Source organism: Zonotrichia leucophrys, chromosome 8 (genome assembly GCF_028769735.1).
Source record: "Zonotrichia leucophrys gambelii isolate GWCS_2022_RI chromosome 8, RI_Zleu_2.0, whole genome shotgun sequence".
Classification (NCBI taxonomy): Eukaryota; Metazoa; Chordata; class Aves; order Passeriformes; family Passerellidae; genus Zonotrichia; species Zonotrichia leucophrys.
In genome coordinates this window covers 6,533,469-6,551,364 of record NC_088178.1, presented here as the reverse complement: position 1 = coordinate 6,551,364, position 17,896 = coordinate 6,533,469, and the positions used below count along the sequence as shown (strand labels likewise).

The following is a 17,896-nucleotide window of genomic DNA, read 5'->3' as shown; positions in this document are numbered from 1 at the left end:
CTTTTCCCGCGCTCCGCTCGGCATTGCGGCTCGTCATCTCTCTGCGCCGCGGCGCTTAGCGATGGCGTAATCGGCCACATCGGTGTTCGGCTGGGACCGGGGCGGCTGCAGAAACTGGGGATGTGCAGGTACTGATCCTGGGGATGTGCAGGTGCTGATCCCTGGGGATGTGCAGGTACTGATCCATGGGGATGTGCAGCGGTTGATCCATGGGGATGTGCAAGTGCTGATCCATGGGGATGTGCAAGTGCTGCTCCCTGGGGATGTGCAGGTGCTGATCCCCCCTGTGCAGGTACTGATCCATGGGGATGTGCAGGGACTGATCCATGGGGATGTGGAGGTGCTGATCCCCCCTATGCAGATCCTGATCCATGGGGATGTGCAGGGGCTGATCCCCCCTGTGCAGGTGCTGATCTTTGGGGATGTGCAGGTGCTGATCCATGGGGGTGTACAGGTACTGTCCCTGGGGGTCTGGAAGTGCTGAGCCCTCTGTGGGGGCATGAGTTGAGGTGTGTGAGCATCCTCCCTGTGGAGGTTCAGGATGCTCTTTGCTTCCTCACCCTGTGCTCTCGGGCTTCAGCGTTTTAATGCCTAATTCTTTGGGAGAATGTTCTCCAGGCTTGAAGGGGTTTTCAGACCAGCCCCACAGGGAAAGGAGGGGAGTCTGTGGCAGCCCAGGCTCATTGGAATGTGCACAGATGGTGTGCTCTGAGTGCTTGGGAATTGGAATGGAAGTGCTGTAGGGCATGTTCAAGGACACGTGTGGAATTCAGCAAGTCACTGTGGGAATGGAACAGTGCATCCTTTAGAAGTATCATGCAGCAAGATACTTTTTCTTGAAGGCATTTCAAAATTCAAATCCTGGGTTCAGTTTTGGGCCCCTCATGACAAGAAAGGTGTGGAAGGGCTGGAGCATGTCCAGGGAAGGGAATGGAGCTGGGAAGGGTCTGGAGCACCAGGAGGGGCTGAGGGAGCTGGGAGAGGGGCTCAGCCTGGAGAAAAGGAGGCTCACGGGGGACCCTGTGGCTCTGCACAACTCCTGGCAGGAGGGGACAGCCAGGGGGATCGGGCTGTGCTCTCAGGAACAGGGACAGGAGGAGAGGAAAAGGCTTCCAGTTGCATCAGGGAAGGTTCAGGTTTGATAGTGGGAAAAATCCTTTACTGAAAGGGTTGTCCAGCCCTGGCAGAGCTGCCCAGGATAGGGGTACAGTCCCCATCCCTGGATGGATTTTAGAGCCATGTGGATGTAGCATTTGGGGACATGGGTCAGTGGTCACCTTGGGGGAATGGTTGGACTCAATGACCTTGCAGGGTTTTTTCGGTCAAACAGTTCTAAAGGATCTTTGTGTGAGACTTGTTCTCCTGTACCCATTGCAGTGTATGTACCCTCTTTCACTTAGTGCATTGTGTGTTTTGTAGGTTGGAACTACAACAGCTCACTTAAACCTGGAGCCATGGGTAGAACTTACCTTGTGGAGGAAGGTATTGGGCAGTACCTGGCAGAGCTCAGCACGAAGGTGAAGCCATATGTCACTGGCCTGTTGATAGGGCAGGTAAGGGTGGGATTGTCCTTCCTTTCATTCCTGTGAGCTGGGGAAACCCCAGTTCAGCAGTCTCAAGGTGTGTTTGCTTCTGTTGATGTTCTGGCAAGTGCTCCCCCCAACGGGACTATGTCATCAGGGCTGTGCGAACCCCTCCCAAGGAGCAGCAGCAGGAGGAGAGCCTGGGCCCTCCCAAACTGGCATCCCTGGATGAGGAGTGGATCACCACACATGCCAGTCAGGTGAGAACTCACCCTGGGGATGGCAAAGGGTGGGAGGAACAGGAGGGAAAAAAGATGGATACAAAGGATCTCAGTACTTGTGTGATCTCAAAGTGACAGAGCCTTCCTAACCATGCTGGGCACAGGTGTTTTAAAACAGAAATACCCTTAATGTTTTCAGGTTTTTTTGGTGTTGTTATTACTGAAAGGAAAACACTTGCAGGATGTGTTCACTTACAGGGTCCTGTAAGTGAAAACCAGTCTCCCTTAGTTCACTTCTGCTATTGGTGCAGACTTGTCTCACCGGTGGTTTTTGATATCTCAAGTTACATGGTTTCTAGATTGCCTATCCTGTTAATAAATGTTCATTTTCATTTTCAAGGTGTCCAGAATGCTCCCTGGAGGGTTGCTGGTCCTTGGTGTGTTTATGATTGCAACTCCAGAGCTGGCTAAAGATGGTCAAAATGCTCTGCGCAAGGTAAGCACAGTTCCTGCTGGGAGCACAGCAGCATCCTTGGCTCTGAGTGTGAGGAATTTCCTCTCATTGGCCTGACTAAAATACAGTAGTTTTGTTGCTTTATATCACGAGTGTTGTGCTTTGGTGTGTGGGTTTGAGACTGGAACCTCAGAAATCCCTGTCCTGTGGGACACTGTTTGTTAACCTCCTGTTTGTTACTGCAATAGGAAATCTGAATTTCCATTTACTGAGTTGGTCTGTATTTACTGGATGTGGACATTCTGGCTTAGGGAAAACATCCTCAAGGTTTATATTAAGCTAAATCTTTGTTGTTTAATATAAAGCCACATAAAGCTGCTAGTGATGTTAACATGTTAGCTTTCCTTGTCTGAATGGGTCACTCAGTTTAGAGGTGTTTACAGTAGTGAAAGATGTATAATTCTGATTCCTTTAAGAGAAACATCTTGTCTAGAATGTCTGTGCTTGACTTAAGGGTGTGGGATTAATTTTAAAATACTCAAAACTATCTGGTAGACTTAAAATGCATTTTTTGTTACAGTATTTGGGCATCTACTGCCATATTTGGTTTCTGTTCTAAAAATGTATGTTTTGCCTTTGTTCTAACATAATCATGGTCAGTGATTTAAGCATGAGGAGGTTTGGCAGCCTGAGATCCAAGAGTCAATTTTGGCAGTTCAGTGTAATTGCATCTAAGTTATGTAATGAAACTGGTAGCTGACTAAAAAAGGTGAGCTGTGTCCAGGTGACCAATGATCGCTGAATTAAAAATTGGGGGGATTTGTTTTTTATAATTAGTAGCTATTTTGCACCACTTTTCTGACCCAGCTGATAGGCACAAAACTATAATATATCTGTAAGGACAAAAGCATACAGGTTGGCCATGTGAATGTATACTGCTTGCTTTGGTTTATAAGGGAGCTAAATTAAAATTTAACAAGCCTCTTTCACTTTGGGGAAAAGTGCCTCTGAATCCCTGTTGGATTTTCTTTTTATGTGACATTTTGGTGACGTGTAAGCTCTGTTTCCTGCTCATACATAATTTTGATATTGTTTGGGTTAAAAATTTTAGTACAGGGCTATTTTCCAGGAATTATAGTGCATATTTTTGCAATGTGTTTTTGATCTTTAGCTAATCTTCTCAGTGGAAAAGTCCTTGAGTAAAAGAAGGCTCTGGAAACCTGCTGAAGAGGAGGTCTCAGACAGAGCAGCACTTCAAATCTGTTCTGCTACAAAAAAGTATCCTTTATGAGCAAGGTTTATTGACTGAGGCTGTTGTCCCAACCTCTTTTATCCAGTTACTGATGAATAACTAAGAATTAGGGAGGAGAAGGCTGTTTAAGTTCAGCTAGACATTTATAAGTTGAAATAATGAAGTTTTCTGATCAGCCATGGTTAAGACTATTGACCTTCTTATCCTTGCAAAATTTCCATCACTTCTTATGCGGTCTGTCTTTGTGACAGCATCAAAGGACACCTTTCCCAGTCAGTTTTGACTTGCATAAACTGTAAAAAAATTCTAAATTACTGTTGGCTTCTTGAATTGCTGTTACCAGTGAGGCTTACATGGAATTGGGGGAACAGCAATCCTGTGGGATCAATCCTAAAGCTGCAGCAGAATGCAGAAGCTGTTGGTAATGACATAATACAGGGAGAGAAAGCAAGGATTTTTCCTCTGAGGGGAGAGAGAGAGAGGACAAATTAAAAATTGATGCCTTGGTGCTTTTCCTGTCAATACATATTGATCTTAATTTGTTTGTAAGAGATGGCATCACTGTGGTAGTTGGGGATTATGGGCAAATGTTTTCTCATTTTTTCACACTGATGAAAGGTGAGAACTTGCTCCAGAGCATAAATTAGCTCAACAAGGAAGTTTAGTAGAGGGCTAAGTTAATTGTAGATTGTTCTTAGTTGTTCCCTTGCTTTTCACTGGGTCTTTTTCTTTAAGTATTACAGAGTAGTTTGCCGAACCTACGATGTGCAGGACCCCAAGGTAAGCTCATCCAGCTTTTAATGCATGGCAAGGAATGCTAAACCCCCAAAAAGCCTCAATACAGTGCTTTGGGTAGATGCTTTATGGCTTTTCCTTTGTGCTCTCAGAGTTCAGCTAAACCAGCAGACTGGAAGTACCAGAATGCTCTGACTGCCTCCTGGGTGGCTTTGGGCTGCACAGTAAATGTGAACATCCACATTCCACTTCTTGCTACTTCCCCCAACCATGACCTGGAGAAGAACACCAAGGTAACTCACTGCCTGCCATGGTTCCTACACAGCAGTGTAGGACATAACCACACTCATTTCTCTGCTGAAAATTAAATGAGAAAGAGTTGAACAGTGCAGGAGAGGAGTAGGACTAATCAGTGGAGAATGATTAGCAATTATTCATCTTTTAAACGTAACTCTTCTGCTGTGCTCAGTGAGAAATTTCCTTTGTTCAAAATTATGTAATAATGGTCATGAGTATCCCAGGTAACTTCTCTGGTGCCTCACCTGGTGAAAGGTTACACCCAATTTGTGCAGGACTATGGGGTGCTTTCACCATGAGTTGGCTTTCAATGGGCTGCAACCCTCTTTGCAACCCCCAAATCCCTGGGGTGACACTTCAGTATTTTGCAATGCTTGTTTCTTAATTTGTTCTGAATGTGGTCCATTTAAGGTTTACCTTTGGGAAAACACAGGTTTTTCATGTTAAAACTCTCTCAGAGTAAGTATTTAAACATATACTTCTATAAGTTTCAGCATGGAACTGTCCAACCCTTCAGTGAAATTCATTAATTCTTTCCTCTTTCTTGTGGTTATTTTGTGTTTTCACTTTTTTTAAAGAATGGGTTAAATCGATGGTCAAAGCAGATAGAAGACAGCGTTTTTCTGATCAATGGCCAAGTTAAAGATGAAGATACAGAACTGCTGGAAGGGCAGGTGAGTACCAAACAAGGAGGAACTGAGCTCTAATAGATGTATGGTTGGAACCTCTGTGTGACAGAACATTGAATGAGACATCTCCTGTGCAGTGTTTGTTGGTCTGATTGGCTGTTCCAGGCAACGAACACACAGAGCTGTCATTCCTGCAGCCTGCCCCTCCCTCCTGGGCAGTGTGAATGCAGTAATTATGTGTGAAATGACTGAAATGTTTCTATTACAGAGTGGGGTGTGAATGTGGGTGATGACATTTCAAGGACCTACTTTCAGTCACCTTGATGATTGATTCATTCATCTCTCCTTTTAGTTTTCTAGTTCTGTTCTCTTGGTTTGTTTCTAAGTGCTATTTTTCCCTCTCAAAGGCTATAAACTAGGGAACGCTCTATACCATTGTGAGGAGACTGTTTCAGGCACATTTTTTTCCTGTTTCATGACACAAAGAATTTTTTTCCCCTCAGAAAAAGTTCAGAGGAAATACTCAGCCCAGCACTCAGATTTCTGATGTCAAGGTTCTGACACAGCTGGTAAGTTTTCAGTGGTTTGCAAAGTATAAGCTTGCCTTTAAATTATAAAATAGAGCAAAAAAAAATAAAATAACAAGATTCTGAATTATTGTCTAGAAATCTTGCTCACTTATTCCTAAGACTTTTTTCCCTCTTGGATATTGAATATGAAACTGATTGTCAACAGATCTGCATATTTTGTGCCTTTAGAAATTCTTGTGGTGAGATAACCATGTTGTCCATGAATTGCATAGGATAACTGAAAGATTGGAAAACAGGTTCTGGAAAAGAAGTCCTGTGACTAATTCCTTTGGTAGTAGGATACCTGTAGGTACCTGTGTACATTGATTTCAAGTGACTTTGTATCTGAATTCAGAGTCACCCCCTCACTTCAAAGCACAGCTTGCCCTGGCTAGCTTGGACATTCATTTGGATGCTTTTGTCAGAAGCTCAGCTGCCAGCTCTGGATTAAGGCGTAGATCCCGTGAGCTGAATCATCATCTGGAGCTGCTGGATCTATGTCAGGAGCTTCCTCCCTACCTGAGTTGTGAAGAACCATGAATTTGGTGCCCCAGTCTAGGTCCTGAAGTCCAAATGTGTCCAGGCCTTGTTTCATAGCCTTTTGTGTTTTGTCAGGAGGTTCCTGGATTCTCAAAATTATGTTCAACAAAGCTAGAAGTGTTTCCAATACCATTTTAAAGTCTCCATGAGTATCTCAGCTTCTTTTGTTGTTGCTGTCTATTACATTGAGGTTAATTGCTGCAGGGAGAGGAAAACTTTTTCTGGCAGAAGTGGTTTGTGCAGTTGGTGAGGAAGTTGTGCATCCCAGTGTTTCCAGGTGTTGTCCTGGAGTGCTTCATGCTCACACTCATTGTTGTGGTAATTAGGGAGAGCATTTCTAGGCAACAGTTTGATGCAGCTCTCAGTGTGACCATGTGTATAATTTGTTACTGACTGATGGGATGACTCCCAGCACACCCTGGGTTATGCTGATTATAGCAAACATGAAAACGTCATTGTTTTACAAAAGCCTGTAAAAGACTTAACAGTTGCAATGCTGTCATTTGCCACAAGCCTGGAAAGTTTTAAAATCTCCTAGACACAAGTCTTTGAAACACCTGGAGAGATAAACATATTTGCCATAATAAAAAAGAGAAGAAGAACCAAACTAATAACTAAAAATAAAATAAAATGATGATGGAAACAGCTTGTGTGTGAGCACCTGCTGTTGGTGTGGTAGTTCTGGTTTTAGTGACATGCTGCAAGGGCCTGGGTAAAGGTGTATGTGTTTGTCCCTCAGTGCCAGGGTGCCAGCCCCAGGTCCACGGCGATGGTGCAGGTGTGCAGTGGCTCCATCAACCTGCGGGGGGCTGTGAAATGCAGAGCCTACATCCACAGCAACAAGCCCAAGGTTAAAGAGGCCATTCAGGTACTGAGCAGGGTCTTGGTCCATCAGAAACATTCTCCTGGAACACCTGGGACTTGGCATACTGGTTTTCCTTTGTCCAGAATGGTGTAAACTGGGGTCAAAGTTGTTTTAGAAACCATCTGTGTGGGGTTAGTTAGTTTTTCTCTTCTAGAGGAATATGTGTGCTGTGTGTAAGGCTGGGTTCTGGGGAGGTTTTGCATAAATTGTCAAAGGGATTAGGCTTTGAAGAATTCTCTTTAAAAAAAGGCTGCAGACTATATTTTTGTATTTGTAGAGGTAAAATTCAGATTTACTTGCTCAGTAATTTATTTTTTCCCCTCACTGAGTCATTGCCTCGTGATTATTTTTGTTTGGTTTTACTGATAAATATCTAGAAGTTGCCCGTTCTTATCCTAACAATCCTAAAACTTTCCTCAGCTTTTCATTTTTGTTTTGTGGTTTTCCTTCTTGATACCAATTCTTTTGATGTTCGCTTTTCTGTATTATTAAATTATTATTTTCTAGTTTGAAAATTTTCTGGGAAATTTTTACTAGATTTTATTTTCTGGGAAAATAAAATATTTACTAGTTTTTTACTAAAATACTACTAAAATATTTTACTAGTAAAATATTTACTAGTTTTTTTTTTCTGGGAAAAAAACTATTATTTCATCATGGGTTTAACATATGGGGTTTCTTTGTTTATTTCTTCCTGGTTAAAAGCTTTGCAAATAGTTTTGATTTTGCAAATGGTTTTGCTATTCCTGATGATTTCACTGTGTCCTTGCAGGCTTTGAAAAGAGACATAATAAACACATTGAGTGATCGGTGTGAAATACTGTTTGAAGATCTGATTTTAAATGAAGGACCTCAGAAAAAAAGTAAGAAATTAAAAAAAAAACAAACAAGAAAACCCAAAGCCACTAACTTGTATTTGCAGTGAATTTTGGTGGTTGTAGAAAATTGTGTTATAGGGAAGTTCCAGTATGGTTCGAGCAGAATAAAAAGGAGAAGGTATAGTTGCTGCTTGTCAGCCTTGACTTTTTCTTAAATCTGGAAATTTTTTGTCAGGTTTGTGTCCTTTGCCATCACAGTTCCTGTGACCAAAATATGGAATCCCAGCTTCTTCCTCATTCATCAGATATTTTGTGATTTTCAAACTTCTGTAGTTGAAACTCTTGTCTCTGAAGTTCCAGCTGTACCTTGCACACTTTAAGTTTTTATTTATATATTTTTTTTAAATACGTGTATGGTCTTCCTATTAATATTGATGTGTGTTAGAACTTGATAGAGACCAGATCTCTGAGCTCATGCTGGGACTAGTTTAAATTTCTCTAAGTCGGTGCAGTGGTGTTGTTGCCTTAAACCAAAAAGGAGTTAATTGACAAATCAATGGGGATGTCTTGGGCACAGAGAGCCTTTTCCATTGCAGGTAGTTCTGAGTCCCCTCTCTAGGTGGCAGCCGAGCTTTGTGGCTCTGTGTGGCACCTCTGCAGTCCTGAGTGCTGCTGAAATCCTGCTCCTCAGAGAGCTCTTACCTGCAGCCTCTCCCTGAGCCCTCCTGCAAGTCATTCTGAACAGGAGAAAAGCTCTGCTTGGCGTTTTATGGTCTGTTTGGAGTTGCCCTGGGGATTTCTGGGGAGACTAATAATGTAAGGACATAAATCCATAGAATAGCAGCCCACTAAGCCAGGCATGTCTGAAAGCATGGTTTTAGACAGAAACCTTGAGCTCTTTTGCAATGACTTTATCTTGTGCTCAGAGATTATGGAGGGATCTTATCATAACTGTCAAGGCTTTTATTGGGATGGTATTTCTCCCTCTTTCCTTTTAGGTTTTGGGAGGGAATATCATGTCCTGCCTCAGAGACTGTTTGTCCCAGTTGCTGGATCCAGTGTGATGCTCAGTGATTATAAGTTTGGTGATGAGGCTGCTGGAGAAATCCAGGAACGCTTTGTGGAGATGTTGGATCAGCCTGTGCAAGCTGAAGATATGCACATAGCTGAGGACATTAGCACAGGTAAATATCTGAGAGCCAGGGCAGGCTGGCTCAGGGGCCAGGAAAATGCTGATTAATGGCATAGGCCAGTTTTAGCCAGGTATGGATAAAGTCAAATTACTTCATATGCAACTCTAAGCATTTATAACAATTCATTGCATCTTAAATATCTTGTGGAAAATGATCCTAACAGTTTGTGTTTTTTGGAACAGCATTTTTCCTCTCAAATATTTTGGTTTTTCAGTGCAGCCATGACTGCAGCTCATGAGCTGCGGTAGAAACACGAAGAGATGGTTAACCAAGGTTTGTATGTACCACTGTGCTCATGAATTAGAGGGGATCCTTTATTGATAAATAAACTCTTAAAAAACATCCTGCAAAGCTTTATTTTTTTACATGAATATGTATGTTTACACCGTCAGTAGTTCATCTTTTTAGTGCTAAGTAGTTTTGAGACAAGTTAGAATAAGTTGAGTGATTTAGTAAAATCTACTGTTTTTTCACTACAGGATTAAAAACACTTTAAAATTTCTTCTGGCAAAACATTCATGTAGTCTGATGTGTCTTTCAGGAAGTTTTCATGCTAAACCTGGTGTTTTAAAAAAAGCCAAATACCTTTCTTTACTCAGAGTGTTTTAATTTATGTACCAAATGCAGTGCCTAAACCTGAAGATTTGTGGGTTCAACCGAAATGAAAACAAAATTGAGAGCACTTTTCATTTTATACTGAATGTCTTACAAGTTTGTGGTCTGACTATGAGTCTGCTATATTCCCTTTAATACAGATATTTTGACATAATCTAGTTACTGGATTCCTCTTTCTGAACATTTCTGGTCTATATAATTTCCTTTTGGGCTTTCTCCCTTGCAATGTTGATTTCAATGTGGATTTCAAATATGACATTGAAATGCACCTAAGAACATTTTCTGTGGTCTTATGGAAGACATTTTGCTCCCCTTTTTTCCCCCCGCCTCAACATGCATATGAGCTGCAGGTTCCAGTTTTGTAATTTAAAAAATAAAAAATCCAACACTAATTCTCACATTAAAACTATGAACCCTTTTTGATGTTGGTATTTAGGGACAAAAACTGGGCAATGTAACCATGACTTGCTGTGCAAGGTGAACTGTGAGTACTGATATTCACCTTGACTTGCATGTTAACTTGGAGGGGGTTTTGAGTTTCCTCATTTCAGAGTTAACCATAAATTCTTGTCTTTCTAAATGAATCAGCTCCCCCAGGCTTTACCTAGACCTGTTAGCTGTAACTGACTCATCCTTTTGAATAGAAAGAGGTGTACAGGAACCTCAAGGAAAACAGGAAAGACAGTAAAAATCTCTCTGGCATTATTAGAGTAACTTTAATACTCTTAAAACTAATTACTACTGAGCTTTAAGGAATCAGTGTAGCTTAGAAAAGCAAATGAGTATTGTTGTAGCAGTGGAGAGAGGTGTGGGAGGAGAGAGGTGATGATTCAGTTCAGCTTTATTGCTTATGTAAGGCTGTGTGAGCTGCAGGTAGGGAGGAAACACCTTTCCACTCACAGCAGGGCATCCCAAAGATTATTGCCAACAATAGGTGTGAAGTGATGGCCACAAAAGGAGCTTGGGTGTTCTTGTAGTCTGCTGCTTGTAGAGTTAACTGAGGGGGATTTATATTCCTTTGAAAGAAAAGCAAATTAAAGAAGGTGTGTATTTTCTTTAAGAAAAGCCCCAAAGCCACAAATTGAAATAAATGGAAAGAAGAGGAGAGGAAAAAATGTGCAAGGGGATTTTAGGAAAGCTTGGCCTTGTCCTGGTGACCACCATAAAGTTTGTCCATGGAATGGGCTCTGTTAATTGCAGTGATATCAATAATACTGACAGCACAGCACTGTTCATTCTGATAATTAAAGTTGAGGCATCAGTCACTTGTGGTTTATTAAAATCACAAGTTATTTATACACTTTTATCATACCAGGAAGGTCATTTTAGAAAGAGTCCTGTTAAATGCATGCAAATGTTCTGCATTCTAAAAAAATCCCCCATTAATTATGGGATTTGATTTTTATTGTTGCTTTGGTATGAAATGTCTAAGTATTGCTGTGAACATGTTTTTGTGTTATAATGAGAGTTTGTGGTTTTTCTTGTACAAAGGCTTTTGCAGTGCATCATTTTGGCTTGGGAAGCATGTGCTGTTTCTCTCAGCTTAGCTCTAACTTTGTTAATAATAGTCACTATTCAGTAATTGGTTTGTAGGGAACTTTGTCATCAGCCTTTCTGTTTGTGTCACAGTTCCTGTGGTCTGAGGCACCTTCCTCAAATTAACTGGAAATGCTGTTCATACTGAGGTTCTGGGGAAAGTTTGCAGATAAAAAGAATTCTCTAAAATTCAAGAACACGAGCAGGCTTTTGAAATAATTTGGGGTTTTGTTCCCTTTTTTAAAATATGCACTTTAGAAGAAGAGGATCTAATCAGTATAGGCAAAAGATTTATTTTGTAAGCAACTTTTAGTCAAAACATGAATTTTTGAGGTCAGTTTTATATGTTTACTGAACTTGGGACTCTCCTGCTGTCTCCTGCAATTTGTGTCTTGACTCCATGTACAGATCTCCAGTGGGGACACCACTGGGTCATGCTTTAAAATTGCTGTGTGGAAAATAGAAAGTAAACTCCAAGCTATTTATAAGTGAAAGCTTTAAATAGCCCTAACACTGTAATTTCAAGGTATTCAGTGCTCTAATACAGGCAACTGAAAGCTCTGCATTTCTGATTGGCTTTACTAAATCCCTGCTCCTCCTTGGTGCAGGGGGTGGGCTGGTAAATACCCTGAGTGGATAGACAGAAATAAGACTTCAGCAGTGGTAATCACTTCCCTATCTTGGTTAGGAAACTGAAGAATTAAAGATTCATCTAACTGGTACTAGAAGACATCTGCTATGAAAATTCTTTTGTGTGACTTTGCTGCTCTACATGCAAACCTTCCAGAATGTGATGGCATAAAGGCCTGTGGTAACTAAATAGCTCAAGGGTGGTTCTTTTTTTTTTTCCCTTTGTCTTCTTATTTTTTTCTAGGCAAGGAATGTGCAGCTGCCTTGATGTGCAGCTTCCAAAGGTCCCCTCAGCACAGGGAGGCACAAAGAAACCTCAAGTTAGAGGGCACAGACCATCCTACCTGCTCATCAAATATACAGCAGAAAGGAACCTGCTGGAGCTAGACTCCAGAGGTGGCCCAAAAATGCAGTCAGATTGTCCCAAAGTGGGATGTTTTACAGAATTCAAAACTCTGGACAGAAGTTCTCTTACTGTGCTAGTTAAAGATACTTACTGAAAACCTGTATTTCAACAATTAATAACTACTCTAGCTGAAGACTTCTGCTCATTTTAGGCAGCTGAGGGAGTGTTTTTCTTGGCACAAAGAAAATTATCTAGCCACGGCCTCATTGAGGACTAGTGGGATTCAGGAATATTTGACGATTTCTCTTCAAAAAACACACTTTGCACTGAAATACTGTTATCTTGATTTCACATGGATGTGCTGCTTGCAGAGAGATCTCCAAGCAATATCTGTATATCTGTGTATCTCACTGTCCTGTTGAGTTTCATATCAAGCAGTGATTTCTCTGCTGCTGTACATCCTGTACCAATGCAGTGGGTTTAGGGATAAAACCCCTAAAGACAGGTTTTGAAAGCTAGTTTGGGTGTTTTTGTGTAACAAGTCTTGCACAAGCTTGATTTAAGGATATTTTGAAGACAATTATCCACATGACTCAACAGAAACAACCTTTCTGATCATCTAGATTATCCATTTCCACCATAGCTAATGACAGAGAAAGTACTTTGTTTGCATATGAATCACACAGAGGATGTGCCTTATTACTCAAGCATGTAATTTGTGATTTATTGCTGATGGTCAGCCCCTCTGTGGAAATGGAGATCTGTTTTTATTCAGATCAGTGTCCCATGGCCTTCCCTGATATCTGGTTCTGCTGGGGGTTCCCTTGTCTCCAGAACAGTCTGTTAGGCTCCTTGTCTTATCTGAGTCTGCTTGTCTCATTCTTCCCAGACACATCCAGCTCCCACTGCCATGACAAACACTTTGTCTTTCTGTTTGCTTGTGCAGAAGGTGCCCGTGGTTGTAGATTCTGAATTGTAATCTAAATTTTTCTCAAGTCTTAGCAAACTCCTGAAAATGGGAATGCTTAAAAATGATGGCCCACAACCATCCAGCAGCTTTGTCATTGGAGAGTGTATGGTGTATTCCATGCTGGCTCAAACAAGTTGGGCTGAAGGACTGGAGATTAATCCCCTTCTTTCTCTCCTGCCCCTCTAGCAAGCTGGATATAGCCAAGGGATTAGAGAGATCTTTGCAAAGGAAATAGATACAGGTTTGAGTCCCATCCGCCTGGAAATAGACTCAAGCTCTCTCACATCCTGGCTGGGCAGACTAAGGATTTAGTAATTCTTCCAAAGAGGAATGAGTCCTCAATGCCTGCTGTGAAAGGGTATTTTTAGGGGATCTTCAAAAAGGAATTTCTGTGGCTGGAAAAAATGCATCCCTGGCTGTTGGGTAGGGAAGTGCTGCTGGGCTCATACTCTCTGGTGTGGGATTTGCATGTACCCTGTGCTGGGGACAGATGGCTCTGAGGGGACCTTTGATCTTGGAAGGTGCTCAATGGTATGTTTTGGTGGTTCCCTCTCAAGTAGTCAAGTTCTCCCCAGACTATGCAAAGAGGGTTGGGAATGTTACTCTGGAAACAGGGTGTGTAACATGAGTTTTGGAAGAGGAGCTCCTCCTGAAATGTATTTTGTCTCTTTAGTTTTACCCTTCCAGCCATACAGCATAGTTTAGGACTGTGCTATTGCTGTTGTACCACTTCTACTGCAATAAACTGGTTTTTTTCTACCATAAATACACTTTATAAAGTTGATGTGAAGTTCTTGGCCTTTTGTATTAATTCACTGTAAAACACAACTGTTAATTTTCCCCTTGTTCCCTTGATTTCCATGCAGTTGATATTTGCCCAGTGGCTGACAGCCCGAGTGACACGCAACAGGCACAGCTGACAAAAGCAACGTTGCTGTTGAAGCTCCAACAAAATATGGGTATGTTCCTTCCCAGATTTTTGCTATGGAACTCCAGAACAGTCCTTTTCAGGACTGTTAGCTCCCATAGCATCCTACTTGTCAGCTCAGGAATTCAGGGAACACCAGCCACATAACTTTCCATTGCAACTTCTCCATGGTACTGCTCTCAGAGATTCGTCTACGTATAGTACAGCTCTCTTTGCTGTGGGGCTGCTTGTATTGAAATAATTACACTTTAATCAACAAAGCAGTTACTTCTGGATTCTATTAATTATTAGAAATAGAATATAGTAACTGGAAGATTAAATAGGAGCAGTAAATACATGTTTGCTTTGAATGTAAAAATGTTTTCCCTTACATCATCACTGAGGTGTTTTGGGGTTTTCTGTGTGTCTCCTCAGCTGCATCAGTAATGAGCATGCTAACAAAAGTAGTTTTTGGGGTGGCTCTTTTTGGGATAGCTCTTTTTGTTTCTCCTTGTGCTCATTCCCCCTGGCCCACCCTCCCCTCCCTGCCTGCTGCTGCCTGTGCTGCCCTTCCCTCACTGCCTGTGTTCTCTCTGGATTTAGGGCTGTTTCTGCCCTTCCCTGACTGCCTGTGTTCTCTCTGGATTTAGGGCTGGTTCTGCCCTTCCCTCACTGCCTGTGTTCTCTCTGGATTTAGGGTTGGTTGTGGCAGCCGCTGTCGCAGTCCTGGCGTCGATTTTCTCCTTCAACTACTTCAGTGATTGATCTCCAGTGATTAAACTCAAGCCACCACAGCTCCTGGGAAATGGTGGCCATTCAGAAGATGGAAATAGCTGGGGTTGATATATTAGTAATTAAGAATTGTTGTCTAAATCTCAGCAGGTAGATGTGCAATGTAAACTGTAATACTGTAAAATGTCATTCAGTTACCTTGTTCCATTGTACACTTCCTAAATTAAATAGAATTATGCACTTAGAGAATCAAGTAGAGGGTGAATCAGGTTTACAAGAAACTAACCCTGTCTCTCTGTGTAAATGAATGATAATATTATTTTCTGGAGTGGTCCTTTAAACAAATGCAGAACCTTTTCTTCCTCCTGGCTCCTTTAATGTAAACTGCTACTCCTGGTGTTTCTCAGGGTATTGGTAAAACTTGCATAATGACCTGGTATGATAATTCCTGCTTTAAGGGTTCCTTTGCTAAGAGAAATCTTATTTTATTACAGTTAATTGGGGGAAAATTAGCTTTAGTAAAGCCAGCATTTCACCATAGGCATTGTTTTAGATAATACTGGCTAGCTAGCTTAAAATGTTTACAAATAGTTTCTAAAAGTTTCAAGGCTAGACTGAGGCAGCCTGTAATAGCTTGGTTCAAGAGTGGAGAACTCAGAAATCAATGAAATGCATGGCACTGCTGCGCTGTGTGTATGCCGCTGCCTTTGCCTCAGTGCCTCCTGATGAGGATTTCTCTGTCCAGCTCTAATACAATCATTGCTATCTTGGAATTTGAACTATTTCAGCAACAGTTACACCTAGGTAGGCCTTGTGGGTTATCTTGTAGATACAGACAAGTTATCAAAATTACTGCTAATCAGGATTTTTAGATTATGAACAGAGAGCTTTCCATGATGAGAGATTCTCCTGGGGATGTTGGCCAGTTACATGTTTACTCAACATGAGAAAGGTGGACAGGTGGAATGAACTCTAGTAAGGCTAATAAAGATAATTTGTATATGAAATGTGATGTTTACTTGGACCTGAGCTACAACAGAAAAGAATTAACAGCATTTTAATACCAATGCAAAATTATTTTTCTGTTTGAAGGCAGTGGAACACAAAGAAAAAAAATAAACCCTTTGATTCTAAAGCATAATCAAGTATGTACTGGGATACCTCTAATAAAGGCAACTCTGAGAAAGCTGTGTTGACTACTGTTGCCTCACTTGTGCACTCTGTTTTTACATGTTTGGAAAAAAGAGCTGCTTTTCTGAAAGACAGTGTTGATCTTCTGTGCTCAGCATTGCTCAAGGGGGGCCTCCTGGAGGAGGGTGGTGAGTGTTGTAATGGAGGCACTGGGTTCAGCTGCTGTGGGTTCTAGAATTGATTTTATTCTGTGCCAGTCAGTGGAATCAACAGGCAGGAATCAGGAGGTGGGATGACATCCAGGGGAGGCTGAGGGTTATCCAGAAAATGGGAGTAATTTTGTAATGTGATTCAGAATATGGTTGGTTTAAAAATTGCTCTACTACCATCTCTGTTAGAAGGAGGAACAGGGCTGTAATTAGAACAAAGGCACTGTCTTTTGTCTCTTTTTGTTAAGGAGAGCAGGGTGTGCTTTTGAAGGTAAAATACAAAATTATTATTCTTTAGTTGCCTGTAACACAAAATGCAGCCACAGAAGTGAAGTACAGCATCTCTGACACCAGAGAAGATAATTGTCCTGAAACACTTAATGTAGTTGTTCTTGTTTAGTACTTGTGGTGTCAAAAATAGAGCTTGTTGGGATGTATTATTCCTGGGTTCCCCTTGAAAAGAACTCTTCCTCTTATTTCTTCCTCTCTTAACATTTGCTAAGCTTATTCAGTGCTTAGTAAATGATCCGTTTCTTTGTGGTCATGGTCAAATTAATCCTTCAGTTTAGGACTAGCTCAGTAGCAGAGATCTCATTTTCCAGTTTGGGCTTGGAGGAAGACAAAGAGAGAAGTTGCTCTGGTGGAGATTCCAGGTATAATATAAGAGACAGTTGAAGTACCATCTGTGCAATAATAAATTAATCAACCCTGTCAAAGAAGAAATGAGTAATTTGACTTGTACGTACAGATTGAGCCTTCCAGTCATCCTGCCATGAGGAAATTGTGGATGAAGAAGAAAGCAGGTTCTCACTTGTCTAAGAATTACAGGACTAACCAAGAGGGGATTTTATTGTCCCATCCTTTCTTGTACCATTTTGTACTGTTGATAGTGTAAGATAATGAGGGTTTAGGATAAATTAAAATGTGTGTGTAAGAGGAAAGGAAAACAACCTTTTAAAAATCTGTTTCCTGACTACTGCATAATTCTAGCTCAGATTTCATTGTGGGTTTATCCTTTTCCTACCTGTATAATACCCCAAAGCTTTCAGTCTGAGAAAAATCCTCTGTGACTGATACTGAGCTTTGTTAATTCATGTCCATGATTACAAATGCATAATTTTTTTTAGTATGTAAGAGTTCAGAGGAATAATTTGGACTTCCATATCTGAAAATCAGGCTCTTCTAAGTATAGTTCTAAAATTTATAGTACAAAATAATTTTACAGAATCATTATTTTCTGTGCCATGGGGTTTTAAAATGTGGTTTTAAAAGCCTCAGCGGTCTTGGTCACTTGGTCTTGGAGGTTTATAATTCCTCACATCTGAAGGCAGCATTTGGTGTGGTAAGTTGTGACAGGTTGTGATGGTTTGACCCCAGCTGGCAACTGAGGACCACACAGGGCTTGTTCACTTCCCTGGGGCAAGGGGCAGGAATGTTGGAACAAAGATAAAACTCTTGGGTTGCAATAAGAACAGTTTAATAATTGAAATAAAGTACAATATAATAATAGTAGTAATAATAATAATGAAAATGGAGATAACAAAAAGAGAGAGGGGAGTATAGTCCAGACTGATGAGTGATCCCAGTGCAGTGAGTGATCCCTCCTCACCCACCCAGTGATGCCCAGCCCCTCCCTCAGCAGCCTTCAGCCCCTCCTGGCCACTGCCCAGTTCCCATCCTGGGCCTGGCATGCCCTGGTGTGGGACATCCCAGGGGGATCAGCT

At 41.5% G+C, this 17,896-nt stretch overlaps 1 protein-coding gene across 3 annotated transcripts; it reads left to right on the top strand.

The window, feature by feature from the left end:
* Positions 1-29: 29 nt before the first annotated feature.
* Positions 30-16,028, top strand: ODR4 (odr-4 GPCR localization factor homolog). Of its 3 annotated transcripts, none has more exons than XM_064720104.1 (14): positions 30-128; positions 1,420-1,553; positions 1,652-1,783; positions 2,145-2,240; positions 3,370-3,476; positions 4,194-4,230; positions 4,338-4,478; positions 5,061-5,156; positions 5,615-5,680; positions 6,960-7,088; positions 7,858-7,948; positions 8,902-9,087; positions 14,060-14,152; positions 14,798-16,028. In XM_064720104.1, the coding sequence occupies exons 2-14, from the start codon at positions 1,455-1,457 to the stop codon at positions 14,863-14,865; spliced, it is 1,341 nt and encodes a 446-aa protein (XP_064576174.1). In that variant the 5' UTR covers positions 30-128; positions 1,420-1,454; the 3' UTR covers positions 14,866-16,028. The 3 variants fall into 3 exon arrangements, with proteins under 3 accessions (XP_064576174.1, XP_064576177.1, XP_064576176.1); XM_064720107.1 differs by lacking the exon at positions 30-128 and adding an exon at positions 264-271; XM_064720106.1 differs by lacking the exon at positions 30-128 and adding an exon at positions 424-430.
* The last annotated feature ends 1,868 nt before the right edge of the window (positions 16,029-17,896 follow it).

Bases quoted from the DNA above. Each gene is read 5' to 3' on its own strand.
- ODR4 (XM_064720104.1), top strand. From the start codon at position 1,455: ATGGGTAGAACTTACCTTGTGGAGGAAGGTATTGGGCAGTACCTGGCA. The intron at 5,157-5,614 runs GTGAGTACCAAA...TTTTCCCCTCAG, and splicing joins CAGAACTGCTGGAAGGGCAG to AAAAAGTTCAGAGGAAATAC. The intron at 5,681-6,959 runs GTAAGTTTTCAG...TTTGTCCCTCAG, and splicing joins TCAAGGTTCTGACACAGCTG to TGCCAGGGTGCCAGCCCCAG.